This window comes from Alligator mississippiensis, chromosome 10, assembly GCF_030867095.1.
Source record: "Alligator mississippiensis isolate rAllMis1 chromosome 10, rAllMis1, whole genome shotgun sequence".
NCBI lineage: Eukaryota > Metazoa > Chordata > Crocodylia > Alligatoridae > Alligator > Alligator mississippiensis.
Window position 1 is genome coordinate 19,989,262 of NC_081833.1, and position 21,860 is coordinate 20,011,121.

The window sequence follows — 21,860 nt, forward strand, 5'->3', positions numbered from 1 at the left end:
TTTAATGATCACACGGAGAAGACAGGGCAGGGGGGATTTTTGGTTGGCTGTTGTGGGAGGAGTCAGAAGCGGAGAGCCTGTTTCCAAGTCAACAGAAGGTGGGGGTACAGCTATCTTTACACTGAAAGGAGGACCACACTCTAGAGCACAGCTGTCTGGGGCTGAGGTGCTTGCTAACTTGCAGAAGCACTGTACTCCTGGATTGGCCAGCCGGGAAGACAGAGCCTGGATTGTCATGCGTGTTCTCCAATGGAGTGTAAGGGAATATATTGCTGCTTAGGCAGGGGATAGGCAGTGCTGGAACCATGCTCACTGCAGCGCTTCTCTTTCTCTCATTCCTATTGCTCTTCCTTTCCTTGTCTGCTAGATATGTCATGTTGTATATGGAACTATATGTTCACAAATGCTTTTCTTGTCTTCAGTGCTGTATTGCACACATGCATTAACATGCACATATATCCAATACACTACATCCTTTCCTTCTATACACGTACATTTGGGTGCTTACATTTATTTACTGAGCTATTTTTCTGCAGTGTTGCAGATTCCTTTCATGTCTCTCTCAGTCTGTATCAGTACTATTATTCTTATAATTAATTTTATAGTATTTATTTTTAATCTGCTGTTGCTATATGACCTGATGATCACACTTTACACTTCAATATAGTTCATCAAGAGAGGAAAAATAACAATTTGAGCATCTGTTTTATTTTCTTCTGGTTTTCTCTCTCCTTTCTACTTTGCACATATTTTCTTCTCTTTTTGTCTCCAGCTTTTCCCGTTTGTCTCATTTGTGTCTGTGTAACTAACACTTTCATGTAGATAGGCCTTGTCAAATATCACCATCTTATAAGCTTCCTTTTACCCATGAAATAAAACATCCCATTACCATATTAATGCCTACTTTATCCTACTGATTATTCGTCTTTTTTTCCTCATTGTCTTTTACTTCTAATCTTCTTCAGCTCATCATAAACTTTTCATTAAAATACCATATGTGTATCAGTAACCTTAAAGAATAGGCAGCCTTCCCTCTTAGATCTCTTAGGCCTGGCCATAACTATTTCTTAGCCATAATTCACCACTGGTGTGTTTCCACAGGAGGAAGCAACAGGGAAGGGTGTGGTGTAGAAAGGACATGAAGTCAGGCTAATATACAGAGATAAAGATATCTGGGTCCTGGCAATATAATCACTTCCACCACTGACATCACCTGCTAAGCTGCAATGTGGGTAGATTACAATAATTTTTCTATTGTAGACACATCCTTGAAGCATCAGTTCTCGTACCCAACACATAAATAAAAGCCTAGCATTGATTCTTAAAGTAAAAGGAACATTTTCCCCAAAGTGTTGTCTTACACATTTTTAGTCCTAGAGAAGTTTGCCAGCATAGTTATCCCTCACACAGATAAACTAGCCAAACCTTCCTAATCTAGATGCCACTTCTAGTGACAAAAATATGTTTTTTCTGCTACAGCATGGGGTTGAAAGACCAATTTCCAGGACAACATAAGCAATACCACAAAAATAAAAGGGTTTTTATTGGCAAGGAATTATCATAAGAATTCATGCATCTAACTGACATTAATATTTAACAATACCATTGTAAAAAGTGCACTCAGAGCTGTGATTGTTTTAATAAATGCTCCCATGCTAGAATTTCTACATGCTTTAAGTAAGTTTCTAGGTGCATGTATATTACAAGATTATGATCAGTTTTGAAAATATAATATAAATAAAATTTTACTTTAGATTTCATTGTGTGCTTTCCTTCCCATTACACACAAAGCCATCTCAACTCTGCTGTAGAGAAAATGCAGCCACAAAACAGGCTGAACCCCTGTAATTACTGATGTGAATGGGCAGTATTTGGATAAAGCAGGGGTGTCAAATTCATCCGGCCAAACAGGCTGTATGAATGGCTTGTGGTCAGCCCTGTGGGCTGGATTGAACTACAAACCTGTCCGTCCCCCCCCATGCCAGATCCAATCCACGTGGGCTTGCTCCAGCTGGCCCAAGACTGTACCACATACTGTCTGTGCAGGGCCAGTCTGGGAAACATGTTGCACACAGTGCCCACATCAGCCAGTCTGGAACCCATGTTGCATGCAGTGCCCCTCCACATGCAGTGCAGGTCCTGGAGCAGGTACCATATGCAGCAAAACTTCCCAGAGCAGCTGAGTTACGTGTTGCTTGGATTGGCTGGGTTGGGTGCCAAGTGTGGTATGCATCTCAGTAGGCACCATCTGCAGTACAGTCCTGGACTAGCTGGAGTGGGTTCCACATGCAGCACAGGCTCAGTCTGGCACATGCCAATTGGTACAGTGAACTTCAGGCCTAGGGGCAGCACTGGGGATGGATGATGAAGCTCTAGTCCATGTGCTATATCATTACTACCCCTGGGATACAGGAATAGCAATAAGATGTCCAAGTTTCATCTGCTGTTCCAAAAAACCCAAGTAGTTACTATAAGGACTTATATGGCACCAAGCCTTCAGTTTCCTACTTTACATCTGAGAAACATCATGAACAACACTAGCATGTTCTGGTTTCGGTTGTAATACCGCATGAATTGAGCTGTCCTGACTTATTTTCTCCAGATTTTATCACAGCGATAAAAAATGCACAATGTTTGGTTTCACTGATTAAAATTTTTGTGGAAGACAGCAAGATAGGAAACAAAATCATAAAAGTGAAAGTTGTGAGAATAAGGCACATCAGAAGTGTAGTAAGTCTGTCTGGTGATGCAGTTTTAGTTTTGCTGTAGCAGTACAACTATATGGTGACAGTTCTGATTACACATTAATAGTATGGATGAAGTGCATCCACCCAGCTTCCTCATCAAGGCCAGTCTGCTCTGAGTTCAGGTTTCCAGTCAGTGGGCATGTCTACACTTCATTGATGCACCACGATTATAGCGCACTAAGTTTAGTACCTGTAATGGCAGGTACTAACAATGCACCGTAATCAGCGCTACTGCACATTAATGCAAACGGTTATCTTATAAGGTTAATGCGTAGTAAACTAAATCTACCATGCATTAGCATGGATTTTGCCTGCCGCACTAATGCACAGTAGAATTAGGCTACTTCACTCGAAGCGTCTTGTGTAGATGCAAGCCAGTTTGTTTTATATAGGGAAGGCTTGGTCCCTAAGGAAATAACAAAGCAAGCAAGGGAGTAAATAACAAAAACCAAAACCTTTGTTTTTTTCTTCAGACCTATAGAGGGCAACCCAGGTTCTGTGCTTTTCCCTCATCACACGAGCTTCCTTTTCTCTCTCCTTGCTCTCTGCTCCTGCAGCTCTTCACTTTCTCTGTAGTTCCTCATTTACTGATCATCAGTTACAACTGGTCCCAGGCTTCAGCCCAGGCAGACTCTTAACTGCTGACCACCTGCAGTTAAGTCTCAGCCCTCTGCAGGCTAAGTACCTCCTTACGCTCATGTACTGCAGAACAGAAGGAATCTAGTACCTCCACATGTAACACAAGGAAATCTATCCTCAACTTTATCTCCATATCCTCTGCATCCAGAAAGTCTTCAGTATAGCATTTCTATTTTGAACTGATTGTATCACGTGCACTTCTCCCAATTAATGTAAAGGGAGTTAGGTGGTAGATGAGTCTCTAGGGCTGTAAATGACCCTTACAGATAATTAAAATCCAAAAGAAATCTGGAAGATATTTCCCAAATCATTTATGGCTAGTAGGTTTCAGTGCCACAAATGTTATTCCTAATAAAGGACTAAATTGAAAACATACAAGCCCCCGACACCAATGATACAACTTGAAAATATACTAATATGAATTTTCTTTTGTGCTTTGATAATTTGGGATTGCTTAGGTATTGCCTGAATCTTCCTGTGTGTAGAGGAATGGCTTAGTGAATAACTGTTTGTGGGATCAGTCTATTTGGGATGACATCCAAGGTCTGATAGAATTTTACAAGGACGAAGACATCAGTTGAAGGGGATAATGTTTGCCTCAAAAGCTTTAAATTAATATCTGTCTCTTGTATAATGTCTGGTATGCAATATAGTAGAGTCCATAGGTGCCCAAGTTCATTGCTTTTCATCTTTCCATTGCCACTCACTGACCAAAGCTGAATCCTTGATTGCTTTTTATCATTTTGGGAAAGAAAGGTATGTTTGTGACCAATTTATACCTGTTTAGTTACAAAGTACATTTTAATAAAACAAAAATATGCCTGAAGTTGGAAAATCTGGTAGATTTTTCTAATTTACTTTAACTGGTATTTATTTTACATGAATAACAATGTTAGAACTTTTTACATGCTTGTGTACAGTGTTTCTGTGGAATAAAAATGCACAAACACTAAACCAGAAAAGTGTCTCAGTTTCCTCTTTTTATGTGGAAGAATCTTGTTAATATAATTTTATTTTATTTTATACCTACTTTCCTCTTTTTTAACAAGCAATGGTAGATGTGGGCTAATTATACATAGACAAACCTGAGATTCTCTTTTTAGCACATGAAGAATAGAACAGAACATTTAGAGAAGAATACAAGAGGCTGTATTTTTATTTTTGATCATTTTCTCATGTACAGTGGTTTGAAATAGCAGCAGGCATGGATGACTAGATTCTGATATTTATAACTTTCAAGGATATATTGTTACTTTAACACCAGTGTCTTCAAAAGAAAAAAAATGAATGCACTTTCCCACAGGTGGTATCAGTCTGAGTTCAAAAAGAAGGGTGTACAGTGGGTGTTATGAATCCTAAGGTGAAATTTGGCCTTCATTTAGGATTTCACCCTTAAATCTTGGTCTGGTACTATTGGGATTTGTCGGAGCTTTCCTTAAGATCTATCCTTTAGTCTATGCTTACCAGGTTTGAGCAAGAGAATCATTCAAGTATTTGAGACAGATGTCCTATGTACTCCTGCTAATGCTACCCAGTAGGCTAGAGAGGAGTTCCATTTTCTGCTTGTATCTGGAAGACTAAGACTCAAGTGCCACAAACAGACCAATTTGAATATGAGCTTTTGTTCTGAACTGAATACATCTTCAGTTTTCTTCATATTTTGATTATACATCTATTGTATCCACAGCTCACAGACATTGGCTCAAATGCTGAATCAGCACTTGCCACAGAAGCCAAGTCTACAGTAACAAGCACTAAATCCGGCAGCTGGTGAACAGCTGCCTGGGGGCTGGCCTAGAGCCCTGAAAGATAATGCTGGCTTTGCTGTGCAGTTAACATTACATAGCAGTCTTCACTTATCATAAGCTTCATGATAGAAGCGGGGCCTAACTCTTGCAGAAACTCAAAGAGAAAATAGCTCTGAACAGGGATTTTATGAAATAAGGTAAAACAGTATAATCCTTTGTAATGGATCCAATATTCAGAATTACAGTACCACTATGGACCTGCTTTTGTTTTATGGAAACATTTTGGAGACCATGCTAAAAAAACCTGTACATGTTACTCTCTCATCTTTAGTCTTTACTGCTAAACCATGGAGGTTCTTTCTGAGTGCATTTGGGGGAGCCAGGGGGAGGAGAAGGGAAAAGGGAATAACACTAGTTGTAAAACCAGCTGTAACAATAATCAGATACTTAAAATTTTACAATTTACTGTCCAGTAGCCTTAAAATCTTGCCTGCTCTGCAAAGTAAATTTTGTTGAACGACACTGAATTCCAGCAGCTAAGCACTTCCTTCCAGCAAGACTGGTGGAATTTTAAGGCTCCTGCTGACTGTAGCACTTTAAAACTCTCCAAATTATAACTTTTATTTAAAAAGGAAAACCAGTTCTTCTAGTTTTTGGACTTGAAGCTGCTACTGTTGAATTCAGTGGAAAGCAGATTAGGTCTCTATGTAGCATTGAACTGCTACATAGAGACCTAATCTATAGAGACCTAATCTGGGCCCCTACAAGAAAATATCAGTAAGGCAGCAATTATCTCTGAGAGAGAATATAGTCTGGTTCCCTCCGTGGAGATAATATAACAGTCATAGAGAGTTTTAAAATCTGGAAAATTCCTTTTAAAAAAATATGTACTGTATTCCCAATTAGACAAATGTGCTTCTTTAATAATAATGCCCAGCTCTTGCATACCATTTTTCATTGATGGATCTCAAAATGCTTTACAGAGGAGATCAGGATCATTAACTTCATATTACTGGTGGAGAACCTGAGGTATGAGGCAGGGAAGTGACTTTCCCAGGTCACCCAGCAAACCAGAGCCAAGAATGGAACACAGATCTCCCGACTCCTAGTCTAGTGCTTGATCTAAAAGGCCATGTAGCCTGCAAAGCTAAGCGCAGAGTTTGATTTCCCCCAGGTCTGGAGCAAACTGCCATTCATGGATTCCCACCTCTTTATGGAATAGGGATAAAATTAAGCCCCATTATTACCAACACTCTGGTTGTATGAAGTTGGCCGAGATGAAGACAAAGAACAAAAAAACCAAAAACCTCATAAACTTCCCCCAGATCCCGCAGAGAATTTGCATGAAGTAACAAAGTCCTAGGCTTACCTGCTGTGTATAGGCCCTCCCCAGTAGAAGACACTATTTCTGGGGGCAGACAAATGTGGGCGATTCTGGCAGGCAGCTCAAGGGGAACGGTGCTGCCTGTGATCATCCTGACATGAAGGATGGCTTTGTGCCTCTGGCAGCTTCCAGTGACACCCTTCTTCTGGTGCAGAAAGAAACGTGACCCAGCAGAGGAAACTTCATGAAGAGAGCAACTTTTCCTCAGCACGACCCCATTTCCTCAGCACAGCCCCTCGCTCCCAACCCACAGCTCTCCACCCTTGCGACTCCATCAGCTGATGTTGCAACCCTATTTGGGGTCATGACCCACTGTTTGGAAACCACCGGTCTAGGCTTCTTCCCTCACCCCTGGGATTTTCCACAAGAGGAGATGGATGATCCTTCTTCTGCTGCCACTTTACTTTTAAGTTGACTGCATCCCAATCGCACCACAGTATGCAAATCTACTAAAGTACAGTATAATCTTCTAAAAACAGGAGCAAAGTAACTAGAAATGAATCCCCAAGGGAGAGCTGTTCACAGTAGAGCTCTTTCTGCCAGCTGATCTCTAGACACCTACTGCACTGAGCATATAAGCAGCAGTAAGGTAAAGGATGGGGAGGAGGAGGAGGATTATCTGTGTTTCAGAGCTCTTTATCTATAGGATATTCATCATTCTATTCTCCAGGCAGGAGCTGAATGCTTAGTTAAGCATTACACAACTGTGGCTTAATGTCTGTGGACCTGATTCTCCATTGCCCTGCATCTGGGACAGTTAAAGCATATGTCAAACACTACCAAATCATAAGGATCATGTTTGATTTTTAGTTTGCATCCCCTTCTCACAGATATGCAAACAAAGCACAGGATAGGGGATAATGAAGCCCTTTGTCACAACATAGAATTTTAATTTGGTGGTAAAGAGGTATGTGGGGTCTGCCATATGCACCTGTTTAGATTTGCACAGCTTCAGGGATCCAAACTTCATGCGTTTCACTCAGACAGTCATGCCCCGCAAGCTTCACATCAAGGTTCCAGGTTTCCCCAAGATCCAAGCTAAACCTGGCCCAATACTTGGTGAAATGCCTTGGCCTCATAACAAAATCAGGGAATTTCACCATCCTTTTTCTTCCGGATCTCCTGACATCTTATAAAGAGCAGACAGGTGACTTGACTTTTGCCTCATCCTTGCTTATACCCCAGGGATCATTTGGCTGGCATCTCGTCTTCCCCCAGGGGCTTTATCAGAAAGACACAAGAGCTAATTCTCCTTCTTCCCTCTACATTTGGGGTGATATCTTCAGGAGCCTGAGCAGTTGCCTCTTCCTTCAGCTGTAGAGCTAAAAAAATCCTCCTCCAGTCTTTAACTATCATTTATCCTAAGTCTGAGATACTCTAGTAGTGTGTGCTACTTTTGTGTTACTTCCCTTTAAAGGGCAGGCTTTCAATACAAAAGAAAAAGAGGCTGGAAATCTTACAGTTTCTAACATAGCCTGCATTAGAAACCCTGAGGAGAGCCACACTAGTCTTTTTCACAGGATTCTCCTACACCTAGCAGTAGCAGAGATGTACGGTACTGTATATTTTTTAAAGGTAGCAAATATTTTCAGACCTCAAAGAAATGTATGGTTAATCTGAGGACTGGATGAAAATTCCATCAGACCATATTTTATCACAAATGTTTCACTATCTGCTTAAAATTCCAAATTAAAAGCACCATTGTAAACATTGTGAATGTTACCTTAGAAAATTCTTAATATCTGTAAAACATTCTTTCCTGTGCTCAGAAAAACAGCTCAACACATGTTTATTAAACATAATTAAAGTTCACACATGTGCATGAACACACACACATGCACACACGCACATGCTCTTCTGGATTAAGACCAAGCACACAATATTTCAGTCCTCAATCAGGATTTTGAAAAAAGGTGCATCTGATAATAGGGCCATCGAACTATCTATAGAATTGTGCTGCATCCTTCCAGAAATAGATTGCAGGTAAGGATGAACAGGATTTGTGATAAGAGCATTGCATACATGTACCAAGTATGCAATATCAAATAGACAAGGCACAATCTTGTATATCAAATAGACAAGGCACAATCTTGTAAGGTAGTGTCAGTAGTTTTCAACCTTTTTGGACTCAAAACACCCTTCCCTAACTTTGTGGATTCAAGGGCATCCCATTTCAAAAACTAATTTATGTACTGCAGTTCTTTCTTCCTTGAGAGGAGCCAGGCAGTGGTGTGGGTGGGGGATCAACCAGGCAGGGACAAGCCTAAGCCTGCACTTATTAAATTTATCTCCTCACACTTTGCAGTACTCTTCAAAGGATCGCACAGCATCCCAGAGTGCTATAGGACCTTGGCTGGTCTAACAGATATGGCACTGAACTGAGTTTATTTCCATTGACCTGATGCATGACGTCAAACAATCATTTGCTTCTATATTTTTCTTTCCCCTCCCAGGCATCTTCTGTCTGCTTTTTCTATTTAATTTTGGGGAACAGACTGTCTCTTATGATGTGCTTTTACAGTGCCTAGGAGAATGGAGCACTGATCTTACTACTCTACTGTAAATAATTATTGAATATACTTACAGACCCTATTGATCAAAATCACTTTGCCAGCAGATAACAAAAGTGTGTGTCCCTTCCCCCACTTTTTTAAACAACACATTTTAGGATGTCAGTGCTTAAATCTGAGGTTAAAATCATTGTTCAAGTTTCCAAGGCAATCTCTAGGTGCTTGGTTTTACAGCTAGAGAAATGAAAAAGCAACTTTATGTTAGAGGAGTCAGGTTTAGGACTTCCCATAATTGTTAGAAAATAAATAGTTTAATGAGGAATATCAACTATATATTATGAAAATCTGCTGAAGAATATAATGCAGACATTTGAAAAAAATTCCCACTACAATCAGATTCAGAGGGAACTAGGTTGTGGGGGCAGGTCAAAGTAAATTGGTTGGATTTGACAGAAGCCTGTTTGTAGTAACAGTTAAGTATTTTCAGGGCTCTTGATCTATGTGCCTGCATACTTAGGGAGGTATAAAATCCACTATTTATATTAGCACTTGCACAGACACCTGAATCAATACAAATTCTCTTATGAACATGTTCACTTTTTTATACCCACTGAATTAGCTTTCCTTTCTCTAAATGACTTGAATACATCTTGCCAGGTATTTGTGGAAGCTATGATGTCATCAGTGCCTTTTATGGCACGCTGTTGCATGAGTCACCCTATACGTGTATTTCTCCCTTACTGACTTGAGGAATGACAGGAGATCTGCGAGATCTGAAATTTGTTGCTATCTCATGTCTGGTACACAGCTCCTGGAGACTAGTAATCAGAAGACTAATTCCCTCTGCATCATTTGATTGCAGCTCTTCAGAGCAAGCAGTAGAAATGTCAGATCTTTTTTCTTCCTTCATGTTTTTGGAAAAAACCTTCACAGTGGAGAGAGTTCAATGCATTTGAAGATCGCATTTCAGTTAGTAAATGAATTATCCCAAATAAGGAAGCCAAACCTTAACACTAAATTACATCATTTTCTCTGAACAAAAGAAAAATTAAATTATTCTGTCATAGAATAAGACCTGGAAAATTTCCTAATTTTTATCATCAAATTTATATTAATGTGGTCAAGATATTGGAAGGATTCGACAAGGGACTAGATTGTTGTATGGATGATGAAAGTATCTAGAGTTACTTTAGACAAGGTAAAAAAACCTTTGTCAAGAAGAATATAAATGCTTATTTTTCAGGGCATAAGCCAACTGCTGCCTGATAGGGCTGGAAAAAAAAAAATCGACAGAAAGCATGGTTTATGATTTTCCACCATGGTTTGTTTATACCTTTCTCTGAAGCACCTAAGAATTGGCCACTGTCAGAGAGAGTCCTGGTCTGAACAGATCATCAGTATAATCCAGTATGTAATTTCTACATAAAGACATAATCCAGGATCTATTTTTCATGGAAACAATTCTCTTCTTTAAATGCCAGCCTAGGGCCCTTCTGACTCATTCTTCCCCAGAGGTTCCAGAGACATTGGCCTTGTGACAGACATTGTGGTTTCAGTGTTTGTTATTTAAGCATTACTCCTCCCTGCTGTACAAAGCCTAAGTGACTTAGAAACTCAAGTCCATTAACTTTCAAGCAGAATGCCATGGACAATTATTATTTATTCCCAAAATTACATGTTAACATTATTTTTTCAGTTTTGGAACTCTGCCCCTTTTGGATTTCTAACTGAATGGAGCAGCTAGTGCAGCTGTATTGGTTTCAGTCTCTGTGCTAAATATTTTCCTCAGTTCTTTGATATGATAATTTCCCTGAGTTTTTGTCCATGCCCAAGAGCATGGATTTAAAAAACAAAAACAAATGATCACATATGTAATAGGAGTCTCTTTCATTCCTCATCAAGAATCAGGGGTTGCTTGGCTTCCAGGACAAGCCTTCTTCTATGCTAAGTACTAGGGCAATCCTGGCATTTTTGCAGCTTTATATAGAATTTCACCACAAGTTTCTCCTTTTGACAGTTATACAAGATAACAATTGTTCTGCAGTGGTATGGTGTTACATGGTATAAAATGATAGTTTTACTTCCCATTATGTGTTTCATACACAAGCTACCCTGAGGTTTTGAATCTTGGCAAAATTCACATGGACTACAACAAGAGCAGAACCAGACCCCAGAATGCCTCTCAGAATTAAGAGGTATTTTATTTAGCAGGCCTGCAGAACTGGTTTAAACTAAATGTTACAAGGAATTAAAAACATGGGCGATTCCTAAAGGACTTATATTGTTTAACCAAAGAAGAGAAATAAGGGAAACACTTTCCATTTAGCTAGATGCCTGTTGCCAGCACTCCCACTGTTCTCTAAGAGGCCCCAAATTACTTGAACGGACATATTTCTTTCTGCCTGGCAGACATTTCATGCACAAGATGCTGTTTTTTCCTGTGTGTGTTTTTGGAGATGCTGGGAGCTCTCCTTTTTATGCAACTGTTATTGAAAGAGAACATTTGGATGTAGGGGTACATTGAAAGAGGAGAATTAGTTTAACATTCCCAGGCTAGGATCCAGAGTTTTTCTCTTCAATAAGATGATCCAGCATAGCTCAGTGGATGATTGAAGGGTGCAGGAAGGGGATTTTTAGCTAAGATCAAAAGTACTCTTATCCATAACCTACCCACTGGCCCAGGCTTGGTGCTGGGAACTTGAAGGGCTCTACATTTGTAATCCTAAAACTACATTAGGTCCCACAGGGTTCTCAAACTGTTGTGCAGACTGACAGTCCAAAATTCTTCCCAGGGTCTAAAGACTAAAACATTGGGAAAGCTAAGCATAGATGAATCAGAAGTTACAATGGAAGGTATCCCATGACTTGCAGAAAGAAAACAATGCAGTAGCATTAAACTACCGTATGCATGTAATCCTTGCTGTCACTCACACCATTGTCTCAAAAAGTTAGGCCTAACCTAGAATGCTGTTGCTAACAAAAACTTGAGGTTGCAGTACTGACAACTCCTATTGGTTATGCCGCAAAAAAGAGTTGCTGCCAAGTTTGAGGCTTTATTACAGGTTCCTTTAAATGCTTCCAGCAGCTGGTGGCCTCCCATGTTGGACTTTTTCAACTGCTGTCTACAGGAGATTGCCAATACTAGATCGTGCCACTATGAGGACTGTTGCAGTCTGCAAAGTGCAGCAATACCCTTCATTCTGTTTGTTGATGCTTCTGGTTCCTCTCAGTTTTCTGTCGTTCTCCAGGTTGAGCGGGTTTTAAATGAATACTCATCAAACTACTGTCAGTTATGTTAGCAAATACAGATTTCCCTCGCTTTATGCTGTACATGCCTTCCTAGAAAATGATGCATAATTCCAAGTTGCATAAAGGGAACCCACTTTACAATGTAACAAAAAGGGATAGGTTCCAAGACCTCAACTGTACTGACCCCCAGGTCCATTTCTACCACTTTTACAAGACAATTTTGGTACTCACCAACAGAAGACTACTCACAAGCACAGGGCACTATCATAAAGGGGATGGCAACTACAGAAGCACGTGTCGCAGACATCAAGTGAGGAACACAGATCCACACAGGAGACTATATTTTGGTGTGTGTCACTCCCACAATGCACTGCACAAAGCAGCTAACTGCAGGCTTCCACCACACTGATAACATAGGAGTGAATTTACCTCACATATAACGAATGAACAGAATACACATAAAGGGAGGGAAACCTGTATTGTTATAATATATAGAATTGGTGTCAAGATTGTACCATTTGCTTTAACATTTGCATTATACTGTATGATATGGACTAACCATGGCTTTGCATAGGCTTCTCATTAAAAATAACATCTTTTTCAAAAATACTTTGATTTAAGACCTGACATTTGTAAGCAAAAGGGTACACGATGTAATGTAATTGCTTTAGGTAATTAAGAAAATACTGTTATTTTTAGTAAATGGTTTCTTTATTCCCGTACAAAATTTCATTTGTTTATCTGACCTGCAGCTATATTAAGAGAACAGAGCAAATGGCAACTCCTCTTTGAGTCTATTTTAAAAAAAGCGACAGGAAAAAAAAAAAGAGTATGGGAATAGCCAGGGGGCTGTGAGGGGGAGGAGATGAGTGCTGAGATAGAGAGCAGCTGAAGGGAAGAACACAAGTTCACAGGAAAAACAGATCAATACTAATGTTAACTATGCAATTGCAAAGGCAACAACTTGCATTTTATAGCACTGTTTTCCTCTCTGTTTTGCTGCTCCCACTGTATGTGTTCCACAGGACAAATCACATTTCTGCTGTGGCACCAAGTTATTCACCTGTGAAGTGACACTATTATTGCAGTGGAAGATTGAGTCCTCGTGGGATGCCACTGCACTTCTAAGCAGTATAGGATGTTGGATGAAGCCTACTTCCCTTCCCTTCCAGCCTAAAATTGCTGGAATTTTGCAAGCATCGCCTCTACAACTCTCCACCAATTACTTTTTGTTCCTTCTTCCTGTTCTTTTAATCTCTCAGTCTTGCCATAAATTACTCTTTTTTTTTTTTAACTGCTGTTATCAGTTTCTCTGCCCCCACCTTATTTGACTTCAGTGAAACTTTTGAGCTGGTGGACCAGTCTATCTTCCTAGATCGCATTTATAATTGTGCAATTGCCTCTACTAGCATGGTAACATGCCTATCAAGCTGCATGGTTTTGGACGCCATGTAGAAAAGTCTTGGGGCCAAGTCTAGACCCCTATTGAGACAGAACACAGGGTCACAGCAGATGATTGTTAGAAACTAAGTATTCCGAAGTCTTTTCATAAAAGAAGTGTCAATTAATCAGGCAAAGGCAATATTCTAAAAATACCTCTTAGTAGAAATCACAGAGCTGTTTAAATAACTACAATTTATTGGCATGGTATAAATAGGATGCTGCTTACAACCTAGATCACTGGAACTGGAAGGAACCAAATGGCTGTGACATACATTAGCTCTCATAAGTGCAATAGGAGGGACCATCACCAACAGTAAGGCAGCATGAGGAAAAATAGAGGGGCTAAGAGATGACTGAGTTAGACAAAGTCAATAAACATTAACTGATAGAAGAAAACTCAAGGGCCAGTGGAAATGGTGCAGTGTGGAAGAAGAGATCAATATAACGTGCAGAGGTGAGAAGCGAAGGATGTAAACAGAAAGACACAGAGCACGAATGTTGAGATGTAGCAAAAGATGCCTCTAGATGGCTGCGAGAAGAGGAAATGGTAGACCCCAGATCTTGAAGGTAGCAAACCACAAGTAAGGAGTGAAAAAGAAAGAAAAATGAAAATGAAGGTGGTGGATAAAAAGTAGAGAGAGATGCATAGCAAATATTTGGAGAAAGAACTAATAAGCTGCTTTGTAGAAAAAGATTAATGGAAGACAGGCTTATCTGAGAGGACAGGGGGAGAAAGAGAGTAGAGGCAGGCATAGTAACAGACAGAAGGAAAACAAAAATTGAATGATCTTTTCTTGGCTAATACCAGAGCCTCAGCTCTAGTATATGAGAAGCATGTTTGTCTTATGAAAGGTTAATGCTTAGACTGTGACCCTTGCCTGGGGAAAGAGCTGGATAGCCGTGAATTAAAACTACAGGCAGAGCCTGAAAGGGTGAGGCATGTGGAGCTTTTAACTTCAGTTCCTCATTACTTCTATTTATTTTTGTATTGTGCATTCAGTATGGTATCTTATCTGGAACAAATAAAATTACTTTAAGGTCAAGCTGTCCAAATATGTTTTCTGTTTGAAAATATCACAGAACAGCTAGCACAGCAACTCCATAGGAAGCAAGGAGCTGCTGCAGTGACCATCAGATTGCTGGCTAAACTTTCGCCTGCCCCCAGATCCTCCTCTGAAATTGTATGCTAAGCATGACATGTACAGTGATTTGTATAACATACCTGCAGGGGCAGCTACCTGGAGCTGTTCATTTAATCAGTCTGGGGATCCAGGCCTCATGTGCCAATGGTCACATGTGTAGATTTTTCACAGAAAGAACTGCGGAAGCGGGTTTAGAGGCTGGAAGCTGGTTTTGAAAGGCTGACCCTGAAAAAACTTATGCTATGTAACCTACTTCAAAAGGACTTCACAACATAAGGAAGCAGATTCCTGAGACTAACCTGTAGGGAAATGTGGCTGGATCACCCCTAAGTGTAATCTTGAGCAACCTAAGGGTGACTTTCAGTTATCTTTGTAGAAGTCGCTCTCTAGAGACCATTGTGCCATTCAGGCATCCTTGACTGCTTTCACCTGCACCTTCATCATCCCCTACCTTTCCTGCAACACAGCACCTATGGAAAGGAACCATGAGTAAATGACAGTGTCATATGATTGGGCTTTATGTCATCCATCAGGGAAATCTCTAGCCACCCCATTAGGGCAGCCAACCATTCTATTGTTCCCTTCAGAGCCACACAAAATGAGATGGAGCCTCATGCCAGCATCTGGTCCATGGGGGTTTATTACCCTTCATGCTTGAAAAAGGAAACAAAAATAAAACTAGATTAAAGTTGAAAAATGAAAAATTATGGCTAGTTGCATATCCTGCCTTCAAATATCACTCCCCTCTCCAGTGACTCACCCATACCTGATGTTAGAGAGAGCATATAAGCAGGAGTGAGAAAATAGAGTGACACAATATGCTAGCCTTACCTTACAGCATCACTCAGTTTTGGCTTGCAAGCATGATCTTTATGGGTCTAATTTCCTTTTTATTTTTTTCTGTTTTATATTCTCACAGCATCTGCTTTCTAAATGTCACACAGATAGTAAAAGCTCTTACGCCATCACTAGCATTTGTCATTGCATCTGCATTAGGCAATTAAAACCCAGTAAGCTAATGACATAAGAAATTACTCAATGCCAGTGAAACCTCTGCTATAGAGTAAGGCTTATTCTGTGCTATACATAGATTAGGCCACATTTTTCAGCTTGCTTGAAAACTTGCAGAATTTTTTCCCAGGAGTTACCAAAGACTGTTAAAATCCCTTCCCCTGCCTGTATTTGAGTTAAAGGTTCAACTATTCCCCGGCTGGGGAAATTGCTTGGAAGAAACCCTGTTCTCTCTCATACACCAAATTTCCTTATCCAGCCATATATGAATCACTTCAAATGGAGCTACATTTCACTTAGCAACCGAAGAATTGGTCTTAGCAACCAGACAGCTGAGGATTTTGTTTTTACATCGTTACTTGTGGACAATGTGTTCTCTTCTGCTTTCTGCTTTTCCATGGCAATGCTGTCTCAATGTTGGCTTAGTATTATATAAGAAATGGAACACTTTAAATCAGCCACTTGGCTAGTGGCAGAGACTGAACTTGCTGGGCATACTGCAGCTACTCTATAGCCCTGCTTACACAAAGAAATAGGCCAGAAGGACTCTCTTTTGGGAAGCACAAATTTCATTTCCCCTTCCATATATTATTGCAAGGAATAATTCTCAAACCGTAGTCTCTCTCAGGAAAAATAGTAGAGTTTGATATTAGAACTGGCTATGAGGGCTCATAGATTCTTATTTCACAACTTTACTGAGCATCTCTTCATTTGGGAATGGTGAGGACTGTTAGCTATGGGGAGGATCAGAACTATTGCAATCCTGTAATCTCTCAGCAAGAGTCATTGTATGGCGGAATACTGCAGTGGTGAATATTGGGAGGATCAGAGCAACACAGTTTGAGTCTCCCCCAGCTGAAGTCATTGTAGAAAATCGCGTGAACACCCTGGGTGTAGAGCATTTGTGGGCTCTCCTTGTATATGTCACACAGAGAACAGAGTAGAAGGGCACAGCACTGTTGGATATAGTGGAGAAAATTGCAAGCTGTTTACAGGTTGCAAACAGAAAAAGAGGTGAAATGTCGTTAGTAAATACTGAGGGACTGATGCAGAAATAGCTGTTTGAGGCTTCCACAGTCACAACCATCTCTGTCTCCCAACAGCACTCTGCTGAAGAGGAATAAATTTTAATCTTGGTAGCCAATTTCCAAGTGTTGATAGAAGCATTAAATGCATTAGCACTTTGTGTCCCTTCCTGTCTACTCCTGCAGGTGCTGCTGGCATAGTAGAAAACGGTTTGGTTCCCTCACTTGTACATAAACTGAAGACCGAGCTGGATGAAATCCAGGAGCTCATATTGGACACACTCGCCAGCTGCCTGCTTATAGATGCTTTCTCAGCTCTGATGGCTGGTGCTGTTCCCATTCTGAAGGACAGGCTCACTCATGAATCAGTGGCCATCAGAAGCAAAGCTGCCCGTGTCCTGTTGGTAATCAGGTGAGGGAAGGAAAGGACTGTCCCAAGACAGTGCCTAACTAGTAACTACTGGCCAAATCTTGGGTGCTAGTTGGAGTCCTTGCCATGTCTTACTTTAAACTTGTCACACCTCCAGAGATGATTTAGCTGCCCTGGAAAATTATGTTGGCAACTCCATAGAAGATGCTTTTCCCCCACACCTGCCCCCTGTTAGTAGTGAAGTTATGCCCCATCTGGTGCGTAGCTATGAGACATACCATTTTGTATAGATGTTAGGTAAAATCAAAGATCTGTCCACTTGTAATTACATTAATATTTTTTTCCTAAAAGAATATTGCAATAAGAGCCCTGGTAATTATTTTCTGCCTACCTAAATTTACTGGATAAAGAATTCTTCATAGTCTAGTAGGCTATTATTATACAGTATCAGTTATAAGGTACTGTTAAATGGTTCCTGTGTTTCACCACAGGGGTGGCTGCATTTCAGCAGTGGGTAAAATGATCTCTATATATGCTGTGTATATATCAGTGAAGTTTGCAAAGCATTTTAGAGTCTTTCAGGATGAAATGTACAATACAAGTAGAAGTTGTTATTAATGGTATAGTGCAGTGTGGATGTAGGTCCACACAGGTCACTGATGTGTATTAAAAATATAGAGCTACACTGAGCCTAAACAGAGCCTTAGCAATTAGCTATAATATAGTATGTCCTCCTTAATGAATGAGTACCCAGTAGCATCCCAAGTATCTCCTTTTAAGTCTTAAAAATCACCATTCACAGATTATGTTTACAGCAGATGTTTTTTCTATCACATGCACGAATTAACCTGCAGTTCAGAGCACAACAGAGACCTAGTATAACCTGTAAAGCACCATCTATACTTGGGTGCTCTTTAAGAAAAACAGTCTGAACATTCAACAGCTGAGTTTTTGATGCAGCTGGCTTTGGGAAGTCCGAAAAACCCAGTCTCATGACAGTGCTGATGTCACCAAAACAACTCCATTTACATTTAACAGTAACCCCTCTGCAGCAAACAGTTGTGTCCCTCTCTGGTTTGTAACCAAGGCCTGGGTGTTTAAAGTGCCCCTAGCATTCAGAAAACATTTACTCCAAATGGAATAGAGGAGCTTCTGTATTATCACTCTGGCTATCTCCTAAAACAAGACACTGACACAGAAAGCAAACTAACATTGCTTCATCCTCAGTGTCCCTCTGGAAGGAAAAAACACCGTGTGGAGTGAAGAGGTTATCCCAGTGCTGGTCAAACTGTTGGAAGACTCACACCCTGAGGTCTGCGCCAATGCAGCAGGAGCACTGACAAATGCCACCATTACAACCCAAGGTAAGGAAAAGAGAAAGACAGCCCCAGCTAGGGCTATTTCCTTGTACAGCTACCAGCACAGACCATTTGATGAACTGATATTTTAGCTCATCACTTTCTAAACTAGATCAAAAAAGAAAAAAAAAAAAAAAGTGAGGTTTGGATAATGCAAAAGTTCCTGCAGAAACTAGCAAAAGCAGGGCAGTCCATTAAGTCCATCCCTGAGGTACCTTGCTCTCTCCCTTGTGTCTATATTAAAGCATAACTGAACTGCGATTCACTCCACTAGCTCCTGTTCTGGTGCTAGTCCCTGTGCCCACAAAGGTTTCACCCTGGCAGAGGGCAATGTATTTAGTGCCGTCCTCCTTCAACAGGGAGGAGGGAAGACGTAAGGTCTGTCAGTAGTCTGTCCAAAGCAGTCCCCACCCCCAGAGGCTGCCCTAAACTCAGAGTCCCTAGCTGAGAATCAGAATTAATAAGCTTCCTGTTATTTCCCTGTAGTTTCCATGTGTGGTGAAAGGGGATTTTTCCTCCGTAACACCCAGGGGAAGAGTGAGAATTGGAGAAATACAGAAGTTCTTGGCAAAGTCAGACACATGACTCTGAAAATGCTAGTGGTAAATTTTCAGGGTGAATGTGTAATTGGACATACAAGAATTCTTAATAACAGCAATTGTGCTCCAGCCCTCCTCTGCAAATGTCCCCCTTGCTTTGAAAGTTGACACAGGATTGACTCCAAGTATTTAAAGTGTCTTAAAAAAAGAAAAGAATGCATGGTGTTCCTTAGGGCACTCTCCCAGAGGAACACAGTAGCCTATCATTTGGTGTCTTTTTTAGATCTAAGTGATTTATTTTAAAGTGAAAAAACAAACAAACATGAAAAGCAGAGGGAGGACTAAAGTAACTCTGTCACTCTCTTGCTAATGGATGATTTCTATGGTCTTCAGTAGAGATGAGCCTGAACCAAAATCCTCAGCTCTGAGCTTTCAGACTTAGAAGTGTTAAAAATCAGGATCCAAAAGTTAGTTTAAGGTCTATCCATCGTCCACAATTCTGGCTGTTTATTAATGGATATTGGCTCATTAACTGTTTATCTGATTGTATTCTGTAATAAATTCTAAACCCATTTCTGTTTTGTTCAGGGAAATATGCAGCCCTGGGTGCAGATGCCATCCCACCTTTACTGAAGCTGGTTAACAGTGAAACCAGCAAGGTTCGCCTGAATGCAATCAAAGCCCTGACCACACTGGCCGAGGCACCTGAGGGTCGCAAGACACTACTGAACCATGTGGGCTTGTTTCAAAAGCAACTGAATGACCCCAGTGAGGCTGTGATAAGAGCAGCAAAAATTGCCATCCGTGTCATTGAGTGGAAACCTTAAATCAAGGGCAATACAAAGCAATACATTCATAGTAAATCCCCTTTGTATCCTGTGACAAAATAGCCTGCTTTCAAATATTCTATGTTAAGTCAGCTTATGCTTTAGTATTTGAAGTTGCTTCACCTGAAACTGCTCTTAAATTTCTTTACATGGGAATCCATAAAGAAACAATGAGGTAATGGGGTCCCAGTCAAGTCCCACCTGTTTTTATCTATAAGTAAAGGTGCTGTGGTTAGGACTGATATTCCACCTTTTGTCATTTCTGTCCTTCCACAAGGCAGCAAATTGAAAGGCATGCAGTAGTACCATCCATTAAATTGGACATAGCATCCTTTTGAAACCTTCTTAGAGGCTCATTTTTCCCTCGTTCAAAAACATTTTATGAAGGAGCCTCACCTCTTCCACTGAGGTCCAAGGCATCAGCCATGGGGAATCTTCCAACCTGGACCACTCTAGCATTCCCTGAAAGAGATAATCACCCACAGCACCCCCTAGCATCTTCTGAGGGCACAGCCCAGCCCTAGAACTGCTTGACAGTTTATCCTTTTGAGATGGCTTATTCTCTCCTGTGGTTTTTTTTCTGTTTTGTGATGAGGGATTATGGTTCACCCTGGATTCAATCAAAGGTCCCATTAAATCAGTAGCCTACTTAAGATACCCCAGAGGAAGATGTAAAACTCACATCATGGACAATTATGTAGCAGCTGCATTTGCAGAAATTTTCTGCCTAATCTCAGAGACATGCTGATTGGTATACCATTAAGCAGGAGGGTATATATCTTTTAGCCATCTTCCATCTAGCTAGTATCTCTGTGGATGTGCAAATTTTTCCTAATAAATGGCGAGTCCTTCTTTTGAATGCTACTAACTGCTTTTCCTCAATATATTTTGGTAGCAAGTTCTGTGGATTGGCTCATTATGCATTGGTTCTATTGCGCCTTCAGTACCCTGACATTCAATTGCATCATGAAACAATATTTGCATGAGCATTAGGGCAAGAACTACCTATATTGTAGCTGTGAAGCTGGATCTTTAGGCATAAAAAGTAACAGATTTGTGGGTTTGGAGGTGAGTTTTTTCCTTTTGAAAAAACTACTTATCTGCTTCAATGAAGAGCAAAAGGAATAGATGAAACAAGAGACAGGGAACTGAAGATGAAAATTTCCTGTTTTGAAAGAATATCTTCCTTGGCTTTTTCATTCTCCTAACACTGCCCCTATGCCAGCTTTTAAACAAGTTCTACTTCACAGAATTGAGAATAACACAGTGTCTCACATGCAACATATACCTTTTCTCCTAAAACCTAGCCCTCCCCCCCACCCCCCTCCAAAAAAAAAAGCAGGGAAACTGTTTTCTTTGCTGGAAAAGGAGCCTTCCTTGACACATTTCACATGCCGTGCAGCTGCGAAGATGGTCGCTGCTTGGGTCTGCTAAACAAACTAAAGGGGGGGGGGGGGGAATCTTGTGTTACCCTCTCACAGCCATAGCTATTGACTGAGCACTGTAGTTTGTCCCTGAAGCAGGAAGTGAGCTGTTGGTAATATCTTGATAAGGCTTATGGGGTAGAAACAACAGTTTATTTATAGGAACTTATATAAAGACCTACTTACAGTAAAGAAGTAACAGGCCAGCTACACCCCTTTGCAAGGGTTTAGCCTTGTGTGACCTACAGTGTGTCCAAGAAGTGTGGCATTGCAGGAGAGTGTTTGCCATACCAGGAAGTTCCTAATTTCCTGATGCCACACTTCCTAGATACTCTTTGGGAGCATCCAGACAAACCTGCACGTGTCTCTTGCGAGGGCAGGGAATGGTCCCAGACTGTGCCCTGGTAGGCAACTGGAGGCTGAGTCCTCCACAGAGATGCTCTG

The 21,860-nt window shown here is 40.7% G+C and overlaps 1 protein-coding gene across 1 annotated transcript in view; it reads left to right on the forward strand.

The window, feature by feature from the left end:
* RSPH14 (radial spoke head 14 homolog) overlaps positions 1–20,856 on the forward strand; it is a 226,274-nt gene extending 205,418 nt beyond the window's left edge. Inside the window, exons 4-6 of the mRNA XM_014593674.3 lie at positions 17,085–17,310; positions 18,496–18,632; positions 19,754–20,856. Coding sequence (XP_014449160.1) covers positions 17,085–17,310; positions 18,496–18,632; positions 19,754–19,992 — 602 coding nt within the window. The 3' untranslated portion in view covers positions 19,993–20,856. The remainder of the gene's footprint in view (positions 1–17,084; positions 17,311–18,495; positions 18,633–19,753) is intronic.
* Positions 20,857–21,860: the final 1,004 nt, after the last annotated feature.